This window comes from Quercus lobata, chromosome 10 (genome assembly GCF_001633185.2).
Source record: "Quercus lobata isolate SW786 chromosome 10, ValleyOak3.0 Primary Assembly, whole genome shotgun sequence".
Taxonomy (NCBI): Eukaryota; Viridiplantae; Streptophyta; class Magnoliopsida; order Fagales; family Fagaceae; genus Quercus; species Quercus lobata.
The window spans coordinates 35,337,567-35,356,848 of record NC_044913.1 but is presented as its reverse complement, the minus strand read 5'-3'; the positions used below and the strand labels follow the sequence as shown (position 1 = coordinate 35,356,848).

The window sequence follows — 19,282 nt, the reverse complement described above, 5'->3', positions numbered from 1 at the left end:
ATAACAAATTAAAACAGTATAATTAATGACAAATAAATTAAAGTAATATAGTTTATTGTTACGCTAAACAACAATAATTAAAGTTATATAATTAAATTAACCAATACATTATAAAAGACAAATTAATTAAATTATTTTTGTTTTTGTTTGAGGGGTTATTATTAATTAAAGTTGTATTAAAAATGGGTTGACTGTTTAAATTATAGTGGAAATTTTGTTTTTTTCTTAAGTATGAATAACATTCATATAACTAAGTAAAAATTTCTAATTAAAATTTTATTTTCTAAATTCTTTTCAGGTTAATTTTTTAGTCATATTCTTAAAGCTAAAAGAATTATGAGCAAACGAAAAACAATTGATGCATTCTTTAAGAAAAAATATGTTAGCAATTCAGAAATTAGGACACATGTGGCTGTAGAAACAAATGTTAATACTTCAATGCCTGATGAACACCCCTCCAAATGTCTAAAACTTCAATTTGAAGAGATAGATTGTGATCCAAGAACACGTAAACAAATATGTGAATTTCCTATCAACAAACAAGATGAAATCCGACAAGCTTATCTCATAGAAGATCCATATCAACCTAAAAATATAGACTATCCATACAATGATGATACTCATCGTCGTCGATTTCAACCTTCATGGTTTGTTTCACATAAGGATTGGTTGGAATACTCACCTTCAATGGATGCGATATATTGTCTACCTTGCTACCTTTTTAGTAAGAAACCAATAGGTCGTCCCAGATCAGATGCATTCATTTCAACAGGTTTTAATAATTGGAAAAAGGTGAAAGATGGAATGAATTGTCCTTTAATTCGTCATGTAGGGAAAGAACCAAACTCCCCACATAAAATTGCAGTGAAATGTTGCGAGGATTTAAAGAATTATTCACGACATATTGACAAGCTAATTGAGAAACAAACGTCAAAAGAATTAGAGAATAATCGGTTGCGGCTCAAAACCTCAATAGAGTGTGCTCGATGGCTAGCATTCCAAGCTTGTGCTTTTAGAGGTCATGATGAAAGCCTTGATTCAAAAAATAGAGGTAATTTTATTGAATTGATAAAATTCACATCAACTTTCAATGACAAAGTAACGAGTGTTGTCTTGGAAAATTCTCCAAGAAATGCCAAATATACATCACCCACAATTCAAAAGGAGATTTTGCATATTCTTGCTAGTAATGTGCGAAATGCTATTCGTGAAGAAATTGGGGATACAAAATTTTGCATTCTTGTTGATGAAGCCCGGGATGAGTCGAAGAGAAAGCAAATGGCCATCATTTTGAGGTTTGTTGATAAAGAAGGTTTCATTAAAGAGTGTTTATTTCATGTTGTGCATGTTAGAGAGACTACTGCATTGACTTTAAAGAACGAGATATGTGTTGTCCTTTCTCGTTACAACCTCCACATTGAAAATATTCGAGGTCAAGGATATGATGGGGCTAGTAACATGTGTGGTGAATGGAATGGATTACAAGCTCTTTTTCTTAAAGATTGCCCATATGCTTATTATGTACATTGTATGGCTCATAGGTTGCAATTAGTTCTAGTTACAGCATCTAGAGAAGTAAAAGATGTCCATCAATTCTTTGATCATTTGGTTAATATTATCAATATTGTTGTTGGTTCTAGTAAGCGTAATGATGAATTGCAACATGCTCAAGCAAAACAAGTTGAGAATATGATTGCTTCTAATGAAATTGAAACTGGAAGAGGTGCAAACCAAATTGGTACTTTGCAACGAGCTAGAGATACTAGGTGGGGATCTCATTTTCAATCTATTTGTAGTTTGATTAAAATGTTTGATGCTACTTGCAAAGTTATCAACACTATCTCTAAGGAAGGGGCTAACTATAAATAACGCGGTGATGCCGAGGGAGCTTATCAGGTATTAACATCATTTGAATTTATTTTAATCTTGCATTTGCTGAAAGAGATAATGGGAATTACTAATGTTCTTTGTCAAGCTTTGTAACAACATTCTCAAGACCTTTTAAATGCCATGCATTTAGTTTCAACTACAAAATCACTTATTCAAAAGTTGAGAGATGATGGATGGGAGCCTTTACTTGCTAGTGTTATATCATTTTGTGAGCAACATGAAATTGATATTCCTGATATGAATGCTCGTTACACTAAAGGTCGAGGTAGATATCGTCGTCAAGATGACGATTTAACAATGGAACATCATTTTAGAATTGGCATATTTACAGTTGCAATAGACTTTCAATTGTAAGAATTGAAAAGTAGATTTTGTGAGCTAACAACGGAACTTGTCATTCTTAGTTCAGCTTTAAATCCCAATGATGTTTTTAGATTATTCAAAATTGTTCATATATGCAATTTGGTTAAGAAATATTATCCTCAAGATTTCACTGAACATGAACAAGAACTTTTGGAGTCTCAATTGCAACATTATGAGCTTGATGTGATAAAACATCCAGATTTTCAGAATATGAGTACAATTTCTAAGCTATGTAGGGGATTAAAAATTTTAGGAAAGTCTAAAATCTATTTTTTGATTGATAGAATTATTCGTCTTGTGTTGACCCTTCCAGTTTCTACAGCAACTACAGAACGAGATTTCTCAGCTATGAAGTTGTTAAAAATAAGACTTCGCAATAGAATGGAGGATGAGCTTTTGGCAGATAATATGATAGTTTATATAGAGAAGGAATTGCAGGGAATTTCACTATAGAGATGATAATGGATGAATTTTATTCCATGAAAAATTGTCATCAGGCATGATTTGATCCGGTTGATAACCCGACCTGACCCGAATAATGGGAGATTTACTGAGGCTTAGTCCATGGAGCAGAGGCTTGGGCCAACAAAAAAAATTTGGCCCGTTTTGTAGCCCATTGTGAATCCTATGCTCAGGATATAAAAGCCATTTTTTTTTTTATGATTAGGGTTTTGTCTTGTTGTTGTTTTTGAGAAAGAAAAACACTGTAGCCGCACATTGTAATTTTCTTTAATAATAGTGAAATCCCTGCAACTCTGTAGACGTAGGCAAATTGCCGAACCACGTAAATACTGTCTTGTGCGTGTGATTGTTTTTCTTTTGGCGTTTTGTTTTCTCTATTTTTTTGTTTCTCACAGGTTTGGAATTTTGGTTGAATTCCCAACATGTTCAAGTATATAATGATATATGAAAGTTGATAATTTTGTATCCAATAGACTTAAGAATTATATTTAGTATATCTCTATTACAACCCGGCCCCCCAAGTATTTATTCCTGGCTACGCCCCTGACTCTCCCCTATTCGGTTTATTAAGTGTCTTCTAGACCCTCCGTTAAGTCTTCAATTCGACAAGGCTCAAAAAGAAGATTTGTTGATCTTTGGGGCTTTGGCTATTGATTGCATTTGGCAACGGAGGAATAAAGTTGTTCATGAGAATCTTCAGCCTTCATTAATGATTCAGGCTCAAAGCTGTTGCTAGAACACAAACAAAGAAGGGTGCCGAATGAGGTCAGAATTTTGGCTAATAGAAATGGTAGCTGTTTAAGACCTGATCAGCTAGTTGTCAAGATTAATTGTGACGCAGCTGTGGGTAGCAGTTGTTCTTGTATAGATACTATTAATTCTTAGCAGGTAGCAGTGCCTTGGAAGTTGAATTGTTTTGTATAGTCAATTATGAATGTCCGTAACTATTTAAATGAGGTTTCGTTTTGTTGGGTTTATCGAGAAGCTAATAAGGCTCTTCATATTCTAGCTAAATGATCTCTTAAGCATGCTGTTTTTGAATGTTTTGATTTAGGTCATTGCCCCCAAGTTTTGCTCATGTCATATTGAAGGAGTCCCTCAAAAAATGTCGCATTGAAGGAAGCATCTGTTTAGTTGTGTTTTGTTTGTTCTATCTGATTTTGTTCTATTTCTGCTGGTGCTTTAATAGAAGTTTTGTTTTCATCCAAAAAAAAAGAGCTTCTTATGTTACAACTTACAAGTGATCTAGGAGAAAAAAGGGGTTGTAAACTTACACATTTAGTTGGTATCATGATTCTCTCCTTTCGAAATGTGTCCATTACATGATTCAAATTAAATCAAATTCAAGAAATAAAGTTTTCATTATAAAAAACACTACTGTATTGAAAAATTCATATATGTTGCGTACTATCGTAGGCGACTAACTAGTTCATGCCTCAATATTACATGTCCTTTTATGGGCAAACACTTTTTCCCCACTCTAATTAAACCTATTATTGGATATTTGTAAAGTTTTTTGCGGCAAATTTCATGTATGATCCGTTTGGATATAGCTAAAAACTAAAAATTAAAAACTGAAAATACTATAGTAAAATAATTTTTAAATGTGTGAACAGTACCTTGAGACCCATTTTTAATAAAAAAAGTTACTGAAAAGTGATATTTGTGGGTCTCATGAACAATGCACGAGTGCACAGTTCACACATAAAAGTCAATAATCACGGCTAAAAAAAATAAATAAAAAATAAAAAAGAGAAAAACGCAGATGCAAAACGCCATTTCATCCGAATCCAAACACCACCGTATTGTTCTATATCTATCAATTTACACCATGGATTTAAAAACCAGAATGGACAAAGATCCAAAAAAGAGACTAATTATCAGTTTTATGATCCGACGGGGTCGAATTGATAATGTCATAATTAATATAATTTAAATATTTAAATAATTTTTATATGAATTTTGAATTTCAATAACTTATTTTAAGAAAATATAAAATATATAATTTTCTTTTCTTTTTTTGCATACTACCTTTTTTTTTCAAGTCAGTAATTATTGACAAAAAAAAAAAAGAATAATCTACTATTAAGGTTTCATATATTTATTTTTATAAATAATAGTCTAACTTTAACTATTTATCTATTCAAAAAATAATTTAAAGAAAATAAAAACCCCAAAGTCAGGTGATTAGACAACTCGCTGACTTACCAATTATTTTGACCAATCCACTTTCCCACCATCGCACTCCTAGCCACACACGTATACCCTTCCTTAATTTTTTTTTTTTTTTTAAATTTCCACTCATAAATCTATCACCCCACACGGTTTACTATCAAAAACTTTTATTTTTTCAGTTCTCAGTGTTTTGTCCTCCAGTACCTCCATCCCTCTCTCTCTCTCTCTCTCTCTCTCTCTCTCTCTAGAAGTTAGATCTCCATCAGATCCTCTCATTCCTTGTCTCACCGAAGTGCTGTGGATACCTCATACCAGTCCAAAGGGCTGGTTTCAACACCAAGCATGAGCATTCAATAATTTTCTCACTCTCTCAAGCCTAGCAGATCTGAGAAAAAAGAAGAATTTTTTAGCAAAAAAATTGTCCTTACCCACTTAGACTGGCAGATCTAGAAAAAATAAGATTTCTTTGCAAAATGGTCTTTTTTTAGAAATAATTACAACATGCTGCTAACCCTGCAGTTCAAATCATTTCCCCCCTAGATCCCAAGCACTTTATACATAAGGAAGTGTCAATTCAGTTACAAGGCCTTTGACAGCTCCATTTCAGGTCTCTTTCATCAATTTTGCAAAACTGATTCAACCATTCCGGTTTTCGGTTTTTTCGGTTGAATCGAGATTACCGGTTAAATTCGGTTTTTCTTACATTTTCAATTTTTAAGCATAATCGGACCGGATTACTGTCCAATTCTCGATCAAACCGACCAATCCGATCTAGTTTTTAAAACTATGATTTACACTAATTATAAATATAAATATTCAATTATTGATTTTTTTAATATTTTAATTTTGACAAATAAAACCTACCTTTAAAATTTGCTAATTTTCCTCCCCAAAACCAAAAGTGGTTTATCACATTATATATATTTGAAAATTATATCATATTATATATAATAAAAGTTAGGCTTAGACACCGTGATTGGGTCACGTAACTTCACCAAATTGCAGAAATTTTAATAAATTTTTAGATTTTAAGAATAGATATATACATATTTTTTGGATAAATATGAAAAATCAAGTAATAAAAGAAAATAGTATTTGATTTACAACTATAACAGTTGTGTCTATCTAAAATGTTATCAACAAAATCTAAAATCAATAGTATAGAATTACCTAAGGATAGAATTTAAATAAAAGAGAGAGATAAAAAATAAATAAAAAATAAAAAAAAGAAAAAAACGATCAAATTTTCCTTTTTTTTTTCAACGATTCTTTATAAAACGTAAAAGGAAAAAAAAAAAAAAAAAAAAAAAATAGAACTTGCATTTATTTTTCCTACGTTTCTTTTTTTTTTTTTTTTTGGGTGGATAAATTTGCATCTTTTTCCTTTTAAAAAAAAAGAAAAGGCATTTGAGTTTCACCTAAACTACTTCTTTTTGTTCATATTATCTTCTTCACAACCTAAAATTCTCACTATATACATACACAATTTTTTGGTGTTTCATTATTTCTACTACATACTTTACAATTATTTGCTATATTCTTCCTTTCTCCTCTCTGCCCTACCTATAGCCTTGCAGGTAAATTTTTTTTTTTCTTTCATCAAATTAAATAGATTTTGTGTATTTGTTACCTTTTTATTATATATAATATGATTTTTATCAACAAGTTTTATAGATAGGCTAATATTCTGTGTTTGATCACACCTTTTAGTGTTTTTTTTAGAAATCAATATAGCAAGCAATATATTTGTATTTTTTAATTTCTTATTACATGATTATTTGTTGTTGACATCAATATTTTATAATGGATTTAATTTGTTATGGCTTTTGTTTGGTGCTTTGTATATTTTATAATGGATTTAATTTGTTATGGCTTTTGTTTGGTGCTTTGTTCCATGTAATTTATTGAATTCATTTTTTTTTCATGTGTAATATTAATATCTGTGTTTTTTTTAATGATAAAAAGAATATATTATATATGTGTGTGTGTGTTCTTAAAGGCTAAAACACAATACAATTATAAACATTACTTTTTTAGAACCAATTATAAACATTACTTTAAGTTAGGGTAGTGTTATATTTATTTATTAGTAAATTAGAATGTTACATTAAGTTAGAGTATTATATTTTTATTTATTATTAATTAGAATGTTACATATGGATAGATATGCTAGTTTAGGGTTGATATAACTTATAACTATTTAAATGAAATTAACACTAAAACAAATTATTTAAATATCAAAATAAGAAATAAAAATTAAATTTCTTTTAAGTATACAAGTACAATTTATTTTTTAATCTTAAATTTTGAATTAATTCTTTTTTCATTTTATTTGTTATTAAATTTAATTATATTATCAAAATATTTTTTATTAAGCCGTGTGGGCATAATACTAGTAATAATAAAAAATTATAAAGCAAGAGAAGCCCTAAGCCTATTTTTCTATTTTTGAATAATTGAATTCAACCCACGTGATCGGATTAAAGGTACCTTTTTCTGTTTTGTTTTTGGTACAAAGCAAAGATAGAATTAGGGTGGTATGATGCGGGAGTCGCCTCGCTCGATGTAGAACCATAGAAGTATACCAGGTGTAAGGTGTTACTACTTACTTAGTGATCTGGATCCTTATAAACTACTTCTAACAAGTATCAAGATTTTTTACTATTGGGTTGCATGCTTTGCCTCAATCTATAATAAACTTATTAATTGTTGTTGTATGTATGTCTGTTTTTTGTCGGTGTTCCTTAAAAGTCTTTCTCCTATAGCTCGTTTTAATTAATAATTAATGGCTTAATGGATGTCGGCAGGTTTATCCTCAAAAGTCAAAACAATACTAGATACTCTAATTAAAGTATGTGTGGGTTAATCTTTTCGATCTCTTCTCTTGCAATGCTGCAGAGCGTTAATCTTCCAGTTTGCTTTAACAAGTTTTATTCTTTATTATAATTAAGTCCGTTCTACACTCTTTTCTCTAAAATGCTAAACTAGCTCCAAATAAATAAAAAAAAAAATACAAGTCTATGCGAATTTTGTGATTTTGAGTTTTGCTATTTTGGGTTTTTACCCTATATTTGGATGGGAGAAGAAGATGGAGGGAGAAAAGAGTGGGGAAGATTTACATAATGTACTAAAAATTAATTTGGGTTGGTTTTGTTCTAGTCTCCTTTCCCTCTGTCTCCTCTCCTCTCTCGACTTTTGTTCCAAGCGTATGGTTGGTTTAATTTGTAGTTTTACTATCTAAAGTTTTGGGTTGTATCTCTAGCATTTTCCATTCATGTTTTAGTATTTGAGGTCTAGAGGTTCTATTTTTTTGGGTTTTGCGTTAGATTGATTTTAGGGCTTGAGGTGTCAAGTTTAGAGTTATGGGTTTTGAAAATTTTGTGGGTCTCAAGTTTTTTTTTTTCATTTGGGTTTTAAGCCTTATTGTTTTGGATTGGAGAGTGGGGGTAAGAGGAGGATGAATTATAAACATTATGGCTTGCATCTTCACTAATAAGATAAGTAAAACCGGGAAAGACAAAATGAAAGGTACCATGCTTTCACATAGAAATTATAAGTGTCTGAATTTCAAAACATAAAATATCATATTTAATGCACAAAACTCTTACTTTGTAAAATGTAGTAGAGGTACAACCTTACCCCATTTTAATTTTTTAAGAAGCTAATTTGCAACCTGTGAATTTTTGTGGTGATCACTTGTCATCACACTGAGGCCTGACCTCTAACATAAAATAAAATAATAGCAACAAAATCAAACCCTCATTTTTCTTAGATACTGATAATTTTAGTTATTTACACTTGAATAAATGTGATCTAATTAAACTAAAAACAACAATTGGACATATGTATGCCTATAGAATTGGATGAAGAAATTAAAAATTAATTAGAATTACAAGTTACAACATGGGTGCCGAATCAGAAACATGGTGAGTCACAAAAGGATTTCCAGAAGCATCCAAATCAATGAGTGCAGTGTCACCAGGGCTGTAATCTCCATAAAGGATTGCTTCACTCAAGACATCCTCAATTATTAGACTTATTGCTCTCCTCAGAGCTCGGGCACCAGAAATCTTGTCATACCCTCGCTGACACACCAGATTCTTCACTGATTCAGATACCTCTAAACAAATCCCTTGAGATATGAGCCGGTGCTTCACCTCTTCCAACATTACATTATAAATCTCCAGCATCTGGAATAACTTTAACACTTCAGTATATCAATCAGAATCACTACTGCTACTTCAACAGAGTTATGTAATATCGAGTCCTAGATGAGCACAAATTCGTGCAAATCAAGCTTCTAGTTTCGTTAGAATCAAGTTGACTAATAATATTTGAGTCTCTCTCCCCCAGTAGAGAAACTCAAATATTGGTTCGGGTTGAGTTATAAAATACGAAACATTAGGATTAAGGGGAAGAGGAATATATATAGATATATACATATATATGGAGTGAGAGAGAGACATATAGACTATACAGACTAGAATGAAAAAATAAAAATAAAAATTTAGGATTAAATCAACCAGTCACCTTGGCACATATTTATAGTATAGTGATAACAACATTACGAGAGTAAATTTAACACTCCCCTCAAGCTTGAGTCAGCATGTGGTAGGAGGATTACAGCGAGAGAAAAACGCCTATGTGTTAAGCATCATGGCCAATCCCAGTTGAAAAAAAATGGCAGTAAAGTTGAAAAAAATACATGGCCAATCCCGGTTATTTTTTGAGAATTTATAATTGGCCCCAAAATTTCGGTATTAAGGCTAGGTAGTTGTTATTATTTTATTGAATTATTTTAAAAAAACCTAGAAACATAATGGAGTAATGACAACCTTTCAAGAACTAACTTCACTGGAGCTAACAAGTCAATGAAAGGTGACAAACCTGAGCCTTTTCAAGGGGACGAAACACAACTACTTCATCTATCCTGTTGAGCAACTCTGGACGAAAATATGTCTTGAGTTCTTTCATTACTATTCCTTTCATCCCAGCATATGAAGTTGATTTATCATCAGCAGTGAAGAAAGCCATAGAGCTCTTTCTACCCATAGAGATGGCAGTAGAACCTACATTTGAAGTCATCACCACTATTGCATTCTTAAAAGATACTCTTCTTCCCTGTTAAACCAAGTTCTAAGAAACCTTAGAGACTGAATGGTCCAAGACTATCTAACAAGGCTAAAATTACACTACTTCATTAGCAGAAAGATTCCATTATACTATTTTTTTTCTTTTATAATTAATTTCTGTGCAGTGTTAATCATATTTTTTTCCATTTATCAAGCAGAGCTCAATTGTCCACTATTTGATCTCTACCATTTTCTGGCAGCATGTACTGGTGCAAACTAGCAGGAACAAACCTGGGAATCAGTAAGGTGGCCATCTTCAAATAATTGGAGGAGGATGTTGAATATAGCTGGATGGGCTTTCTCTATTTCATCAAGCAATATCACTGTGAATGGCCGTCTTCTAATAGCTTCAGTTAGAGTGCCACCCTCTCCAAAGCCAACATAACCTGGGGGTGATCCTATTAATTTGCTCACTGAATGCCGCTCCATATATTCACTCATATCCAATCTTATCATGGCCTGCTCCTGCAAAAAGAATATCAGGGATCATACAAATTAGATTAAATATTTCAATGCAAAGGGGATAATGTCAGGGATCATACAAATTGGATTAAACATTTCAATGAAAAGATGATTGGAATTTGGAATGCAAAACCATTATTGCATTATCTGAAATGCCGTGGATGCATGGTTAAATTTCTCAATCAAATTTAATGGTAAATGCTGACACCTTGTAGATTGAGATCGTGGTACTGCATTAAGTTGTAATCACGAAATCAACTCTAATCTCTTGGATATTTTCCAGTTTTAATTTCTCAATCACTTTCCTCATTCATTTCAGCCATTGTTTCCATGGTATTATCGTAAGTAGTTAGATTGACTCATGCTGCTAGACCCTCTAGGAAAATCAAACTTCACCCCAAGATCATTCAAAATTATGGTCTAAATTTGGTGTTGGACCTAATTGGCACCCTTCCCATCCTACTTTAGCTGTTTTTGAGTCATAGTTGTAAGCTTCTATGTCAGGAAACAGTTGGTTTAGTATCATTTTTTTGCCCTTCAGTTTAAGTGCTAGGGGGATGATGCAGAAGTGTTAGCATAATAAGAAATAAAAGGAGAAAAACTAATAACCCTGAGCTTCACCACGTATGGGCTATGGGTTCTTAGAATCACCACCGGCTGAAAAAAAAAAAACTCTCACCAGAATAATCTTTTCTAAGGTAGAGGTTGTCAATATTATACTAGTATTTTTTGCCTCTATCCATTAGTTTCATCTCGGCAGACCTAACCTTCTCATCATCTATTCAATGTGCTTAATAGGGTTGTTCAAAGAATTGATTCATCTCACTGAACCAAAAAACAAGCGTTCATGGGTCTATTTGGCCATCAAATGTGGTTGCTTTTAATACTACCATGGTGCGCTAGAATAAAGTTTTAAAAATTGTAACACTGATATATGCTTGTTGATTGACTGTTGTTGTGCGTGGGCCAGGGTTTCCAAGGCAAGCACCTTAATATTGACAACAAACTTAATTGTAGCCTAGGCTACAACTCCACTTAATATCATTTTATTAAATATGAATTTTGACAAATCCATCGTTAGATTACATTCTCTTCTTATATCCTCCATGTTTGCAAAATTTCCAAAAAATCAAATATTAATAGCTATGTCACCAATCAAATGCTTAAATTTCAAGCTTTTGTAGTCCAAAATTATGCATAAAAATAAGTTTATAAATTGAATAGTAAATAAAATCCGATTGACACAAAGTTTTACATGTACTTTAAGAATATAAAAAACATGCAATCTAACGGTTAGATTTTCAAAATATGTTACTATGTTAATTTTTAAAGTGAGAGTTGTAGGTTTAGGCTACAACTAAGTTTGTAGCCAAATTTTGTCCCCTCACAAATGAGCACATGAGCTGATGGCCTAGTAAGTCTCTGAAAATTTCCTTCTAAACTTGAAATGGAAGCAATTAAAAGCTCACACAAATCCGTAGGATGTTTCATTACATTATAAGTTCATCAAAATTTTGCATCGATATACTCTTAAGGTTCAACACAAGGTGTAATGGTTAGGGAAAACTAGGTGTGATATATACATTATCGTCCAAATCATCCAACCTTCAAACCTATAATCTGACCTGAAATCCTAAACAACCTACATTTGATTGGCTTCCAAATCAATCAAAACCTGAACTGCTATAGCCTACAGTCCTCTGTCTACTGTTCACAGTTCTGAATCAGATCTGATATTCTTACTTGTCTTACCAGCTTGAGCCCTAAAATATACCCATCTTATTACACAGAATATGAGTCTAAAAAACCCTGCATGTTTCCTAGCCCTTTTCCACATTAAAATCTAGACCCCTACCAGCCTTAATGCCAAAATTCCCATTGCCAGTAAAAATCATACAACTTGCTTCAGATATCCAGCACCTGAAAGGCTATTACGGATCTTCATCTAACTCAACTTGCACCTCCTACCCTTATAAGTCATAGGTAAAGGGTAAAGTTTTGGGTTCAAGATGCATCGGGTGCATAACTTATCAATCAAAAATATGTACATCATATTAACAATTCAATTTAGAAAGAAAAAAATAATAATAATTGCAGTTTAAGGAAGCATTTGGGATTTCACATGTAAATGTGAAGTCCAACATCAAAAAAGTGGTAACAAAACAGCAGATTAAAATACACGGTTGTCCAGAACCAAATAGCTTATATATATAGGTTGAAATGGTGTCCAACAGTAAATGACATCTGATTAATATGAATTTGACATGTGTGTAAGTAGAAAGAGAATGCGTAATCCAAGAGTGGGAGTGTCAAAAAATTAATTTGATTGATAGTCATTGAGTAATGTAATATTAGCTAAGAGATATACTATGCGAAACTTCACCTAACTCACATATATAGTTAGTTTGATGCCTTACCGATCCAAAATAGGATGCTGCAAAAGCTTTTGTTAATTCAGTTTTGCCAACCCCAGTTGGGCCACAAAAGAGAATTACAGCAATTGGTCTTTTGGGGTCTTTCAAGCCAGCCCAGAACCTCTTAACAGCTCGGGAAAGAGCGGAAACAGCCTCATCTTGACCAACAACTCGTCTCCTAAGTTGCTCATCAAGACCCAGTAAAAGCATTCTTTCATTATCAGTAAGCTGCTGAACCTGACTCCCTGACCAAAGTGAAGCAACTGCTGCTATATCATCTAGTCCTACTATTGAAGGTCTGGGAAAAAAAAAATCAAAAGAAGAAATTTAGTTAAGTATCAAACTGATTCCAAGGTGAATGCAGGCCTAGTGTTTTCATCCTTCATACAATTTGGGGCCAAATGTCATACTCATTGGCATCTGATGTGGAAGGCAAAGAGAATTTTGAAACAAGATCAATGGTATCATCCAAGCTATAATCACCTTCATATTGCTTACTTGCCAGGACCTGGTTATATTTAGACACAAATCTTGTGTTATCTGCAAATCATGAATATTTTAAGTAAACATTAATTTTGGACATTGTCATTACCAGTTCATGCATAGCCTGAACGGTTCTAATTTCTTGCCAATACTCATCTGGTGACTTTGAAAGTATACATGTTTGCTGTTTTCTCTTCCTCTTGAAGGCTTCAATACGAGCTCTACTCCCAGCCTCATCAATGAGGTCAATAGCTTTATCAGGAAGATACCTATCAGATATATATTTGGCTGACAGATACACAGCTGCATTTATGGCTTCTAGGGTAAATCTGCAGTTGTGATGCGCCTCATATTTCTCACGTAGACCCAACAATATTCTAACTGCATCATCCTAAAAATATTTACATATTTAATAATTAAAAAATTAAAAACCAACTGAACATAAATATTGTAAGATGAAAACAAATATTGAAAACAACCTGGCTAGGCTCATTAATCCACACAGGCTGGAATCTTCTTGCTAATGCTTTGTCCTTCTCAAAATGCATCCTGTATTCATCTATAGTTGTAGATGCAATGCACTGCAAACAATGGGAGGTTAGTGCACCTTAATCACGATACAAGACAACTTATTATATGTGGAAAAAAAAGATATCTTTATAAAGATGGATATACTACTCTACTATGATATTTTTACAAAAATCTGCAAATCTACATAATAATAATAATAATAATTATTATTATGGAAGCATTTGAATTTTGGTCGACTTCATAAATTTGCCACATCAGCATTATCCTATCAATTTTTCCAATATCTGGTTTGTTAGACAATTTGATAAACATATATTGCCTGTGAAGAGAGGGTTTATCTTCATTTGGGCACGTGCTATATGAAAAGCTGGTACAGCTTAAGTGTTTTAAAATCATTGAGAGACATCACATAAGACCTTCATGAGAATGCCATTTGAAAAGTAGGTTTTTGGGATCCAAAATTTTTGGATTCACAATCCCTTGTGTGGTAGTGATGTAAAGACGCTTCATTTCCTATATATTGCATACTTTTTTCTTTTCATTTTAGGAATTAGTTATCCAGAATTTCCTAATGTGGTTCATTTTCATCGAAGTTAATTAGTTCCAATCTGAATTTCATCTCTATAAATTTGCATGTACATGTATTGGCATCTTGAAGTTCTTATTGTATATTTAATAGGTTGCCCACCATATGTTTGATTCGAGTAGTCAATGAGACTCTTACTACTTTGACTTAAAAGAACAAAGTATGGCAGGAGAAAGCACTTTCTTCTTGTTTTAAAAGCAGAAGAAACCATGTGCTTGAAAGAAACTAAACATCAAAACTGGAAAGCTTTTGCTGCCAAAGGTACTAATTTATTGTTCTATCTCATGTTGTGTTCTTCCATCTAAAAATATGCTTATTGTTTTTTTTTCTGTTGCCCTTCCATGTAATTTGGTTTGTTTTAATTTAAAGTATACAAGGAGGTTTAATTTGTTATGAACTATTAAAAGACTTCTTTGTTTTTTCTAATGGCCTCAACCTATTTCTTTTATTTTTTGTGTTTCTTTGCAACTATCAAAGCTCTCGAGCCATGACTTTTGGTTGAATACTTTGGATTACAATCGTTGTTGTGATTCTTTCTGCAATACTTTGGCTGTTTTTTTTGAATTATTTTTCTTTCGTATGGCATGAATCTTAGCAACGACAATTATGCTCACACAAAAATATAATTAGTAAGGGCTACACTTGAGTGAAAATGCAAGAGCCAGGCACCATTAATTTGCTCTTGCAAAGTTAAATGTCACTGAAGGAAAACAACAAATACTTTTGAAATTCAGTGAAGTCTTCTCTAACTACCCTTCTTAAATTCAATAAAAAGTTTCCTACAAGGGGCTGTAACTTTCCCACACTTTGCACAGACTTGTGACAAGTGATAAAAAAAATCATATAGAAAGTGCTAAAACTGATTCATGCTAGAATTTTAAAACTGCCATATACCCTTCAGAGACTTGCAGTTATTAGGGGAAAAAATAAAACGATTGCTTTTGGAACAGAAAAATGCATGAACAAACATTGCTGTCATAACTCATAATTCTATTAAATTTTTCAAAAAGGACAAAAATTATCCGAGGATGTTATAAAGCTTTTCCACTGATCACCTCATGACACCTTCAGAGCAAAAAGTAAAGATTTCTTCCTGACGACAATTACATTTCAATCCAAGAGGAGAAAGAACTTGAAGTTTACTATGTAATCTTGTAACAATGAGTATTGTTAGAGAACTAAGGTTTGATAGTGAACATTTCACATTTTCACTAGAGTCAACTTCAAAAAGCCCAAAAGCCAGCAACTAGGGGTCAGCTACACTGATCCTTTTATGTTATCTGGCTTTGCTACTTAATCCAGGGCAATCATGTCTTTGATCACTGCCTCTGGCTGCATCACTTTGACCATGATACTGATATTCAAGTGCATTTAAATCGCTCCTTCATATTGGTACACTCAACATTCATATACCTTTGCTGTACTTAAATCGTTATGATAGTCTGTTTAGGTTGCACTTGCACCTAAACCGACCATGATACTGTTTTAAGCATCATCTAGGACAAATTCCAACTACACACTTTTAAGCAAACTTTCTTCAAATAGATTCATGAGTGATGTATCTGTTATATTCATTTGAAATCTAAGGCCACACTGGTTAGATGATTAGTAAAAGGCATAATATTGATATTTCTTTGATTTGGCCCTCTGTTTGAAGGATTCCATTGATCAAGCTGTGAGCCTAATCCCATAAGCCAAGGATAAAATGGCATCCCAGTTGTTCATGAGTGCCACATGGTGACTGATTCCATACATGGAGTTTGGTTGCCTAATAGTATTGATCCTAACTTCACTATCTATTCCTGGTACTTCCAATAAGTTTCAGTTTTATATAAATCAGATTTTAAGAATCATGCTTTAATAATCAGTTTAGATGGGATGCCTATATATTAGGTCTTCAAGTCTCACTAACATGACAAGATATGAGACGAGCATGATTATATCATTATACAAGAAAAAATCACCTGTAATTGACCCCTCCCAAGTGAAGGTTTCAGTAGATCAGCAATGTCAAGACCAGAACCCCTATTTCCTCGTCCAACAAGTATATGAACTTCATCAATAAAAAGAATGACATCACCTGCAAATGAAAGCATATCAAAACTGAGCAACAGTAAAAGCAGTTCTGTTCTTAAATGGAACTTCAAAAATGTATTCACCTGCTTTCAGTACTTCCTCAACTAATTTAGTAACACGTGCCTCTAATTCTCCCCTCTCCTTTGCCCCAGCCATTAATAGTGCTATGTCCAAGGACATTATACGTTTTTTCTAAGGAAACAACAATAAACTAATCACTTATTTTTTTTGTAAAAAAAATGAAACTATAAGCAGATGCATCTGAATAAGAGTAAAGAAACAGAAGAATTATAGCATACCAAGAGAAAAATAGGAACATTTGCCTCTGCAATGTTTAATGCCAATCCTTCAGCAATGGCTGTTTTTCCAACGCCACTTTCACCAAGAAGAATGGGGTTATTTTTGGTTCTGCAGCAAAGTATCTGAATGATTCTTTGAAGTTCGTTTTCTCGGCCAATAACAGGATCTATGAGCCCTCCACTTGCACGGGCAGTAAGATCCACACAAAACTGTGCTAATGCAGTTTTCTCTGACAGACACATTTAAATTACAAAACATTGCTTTCCGTTTTTGTAGAAACAAAATATTTCACAACTGGTTGAAGTGACAAATTATGATTAATGCAATATCACTTTTACATGAAACTCAACTGACATAACTTTCATTGTACCAAATCACAACCTACCACCTCAGCGGTTATGAAAAATGTTGTAAAGTTTGCTGTGTCATTAAATTTAGACTTATTGATCATGAAACTAAAGAAATTGAGGATATTGACTTGGTTTGTTACCTCTTGGCTTTTCAGGGGATCTCATAATTGCTGCTTTTCTTAAAATGGATTTTCCACGCATCCATTGAGATTCCACAGATGGATTTCTACCATCTTTGGCAAGCGCCTCCTGAAGTCTGAAGATTGCCACAGCCGCCAACTGATTGACATTTGCCCCTAATCTGAATATCATACTTATATAAGATGGCAAGTTTGTAGCATATGGATTCCAACTCTAGACCTTTGTGCACACTAAAATTCATGAATCATTATAATGAACAATAAATTAAGAAGGTTGCCATCGTATAATAACCTGTTAGCCACATTGCACAGAGTACTTAAAAATTTCATTAGGGAGAAAAATTAGACCAAAGGAGAGCACAGAAGAGATAAAAAAAAAATAAAAATAAAAAAAGTTAAGATTTAATATTAGAGTGTAGTTTGGCCTAACCATGATACTGCTGCATATTAATACAATTCACTCTGAAATATTTTGTTAAAGAAAAAAAGAAAGAAGGGGATGGGTACCTGTAGAGGAGTCGATTGGCACTGCCATCATCAACAGTAAAGAGGGCAATGGAGATGTGCTCAGGGGTGATGAAATGATGAGCCATGGTTCGGGAATAGTGAAGCGCAGCCTCAAACACGCGCTTTGTACTAATGGAAAAGGGGAGAGCCGCACTAGAACTATTAGAAGCAATATGATTAGGATGACGCCAAATGTTGCGAACAGCATCGCGTGCCATGTGGAGGGTGATGTTCGATCCAAGAAAGCCTTGTTGCTCATAATGATAATGATAATGATGGTGGAGGTGGAGGTGGTGCTCCTCATCCTCAGCAATTAAACCCAGCAAGAGATGCTGTGTAAATACCATCTCTCTCCCAAGTGCTTTTGCTTCTCTTTGGGAATACATAATGGCCTTAATTGCTCGTTCTGTGAATGGCTCCAAGCCCCCATTACTACTACTACTACTACTACTAGCACTGGCAGAGACCACACCAATCCCATACTTTCTTCTCCTCCTCCGAATAGTAGTAGTTCTAGGATTGTAGACAGGAAGGAGCTGGTTGAGGCAGCCATGAGCATGAGGCTCAGCAATTATACTAACACTAGCATTACGAGAAGAATGAAGTGTGAATTGAAGTGGGTAAGCAAAATGATGAGGGGTATAGTTGAAGGATATAAAGGGTGAGCAAAAAGAAGACACCTGCATTCTTCTTCTTCTTCTTCTTCTTCTTCTTCTTCTTCTACAGAATAAGAGTAACCAGAAGATAAGGAATAGTAGTAATGAAAGAGAGAGGGACAAGACATACCTAATTAACCTGAATTCTTTGTATGCGGTATGGGAGTTGGAGTTGGAGTTGAGAGAAAGGAAGAAGAGGTGAACAAGAAAGGTATGGAAATTGGAATGGAGTGTGGTAGGACGACACGTTAACCAAAAGAGAACACTCAAACTCGAAAGCAAACTTCATTGTCTCTTTCCTTGTCAATTTTATAACAACAGAGACCAAATATTCGGCCGCGTTCCGTTCCTCAACCCCTGCACACGAACGCAAAAAGGTCTTTTTGTCCCTTTACTATTTTTGAAGATTTCGCTTTTTTGATAACGTAAATTAGATTTTAGAATATCCTTTTAAGTATCCAAATCTTCTGTCTCATTTTTCCTGCTCTATTCTATATTTTGTCAATAAAAACTTAATATGTGTTCACCTAATTAATTAAATACTACTATTAATTAATAACGATAGTATTAATAAGTCAATAATGATAGTATTTAGGCGTAAATGCACTTTTAGTCCCTACATTTTGACGTTTTTCTATTTTAGTCCCTACATTTTATTTTTTCCATTTTTAGTCCCTAAATCAATTAACGCGTTCCCTTTTGGTCCTTTCCATTAGCCCACTATTGGAAATTGCTTAGGTGGCAGCCGGAGGGAT

The 19,282-nt window shown here is 33.3% G+C and overlaps 2 protein-coding genes across 2 annotated transcripts; one reads left to right on the top strand and one right to left on the bottom strand.

The window, feature by feature from the left end:
• The first annotated feature begins 438 nt into the window (after positions 1–438).
• Positions 439–2,706, top strand: LOC115964676. The gene is made up of 3 exons (XM_031083939.1): positions 439–1,738; positions 2,021–2,240; positions 2,325–2,706. Exons 1-3 carry the CDS (start codon positions 439–441, stop codon positions 2,704–2,706), a joined length of 1,902 nt encoding a protein of 633 aa, XP_030939799.1.
• A 6,080-nt stretch (positions 2,707–8,786) lies between these two features.
• LOC115965504 (chaperone protein ClpD, chloroplastic-like) lies at positions 8,787–18,647 on the bottom strand. The gene is made up of 12 exons (XM_031084749.1): positions 17,872–18,647; positions 17,365–17,525; positions 16,874–17,103; positions 16,658–16,766; positions 16,463–16,578; positions 13,861–13,962; positions 13,491–13,772; positions 13,309–13,406; positions 12,902–13,196; positions 10,254–10,487; positions 9,778–10,011; positions 8,787–9,080 (listed from the first exon to the last, which is right to left on the bottom strand). The coding sequence occupies exons 1-12, from the start codon at positions 18,555–18,557 to the stop codon at positions 8,787–8,789; spliced, it is 2,841 nt and encodes a 946-aa protein (XP_030940609.1). The 5' UTR covers positions 18,558–18,647.
• Between the last annotated feature and the right edge of the window lie 635 nt (positions 18,648–19,282).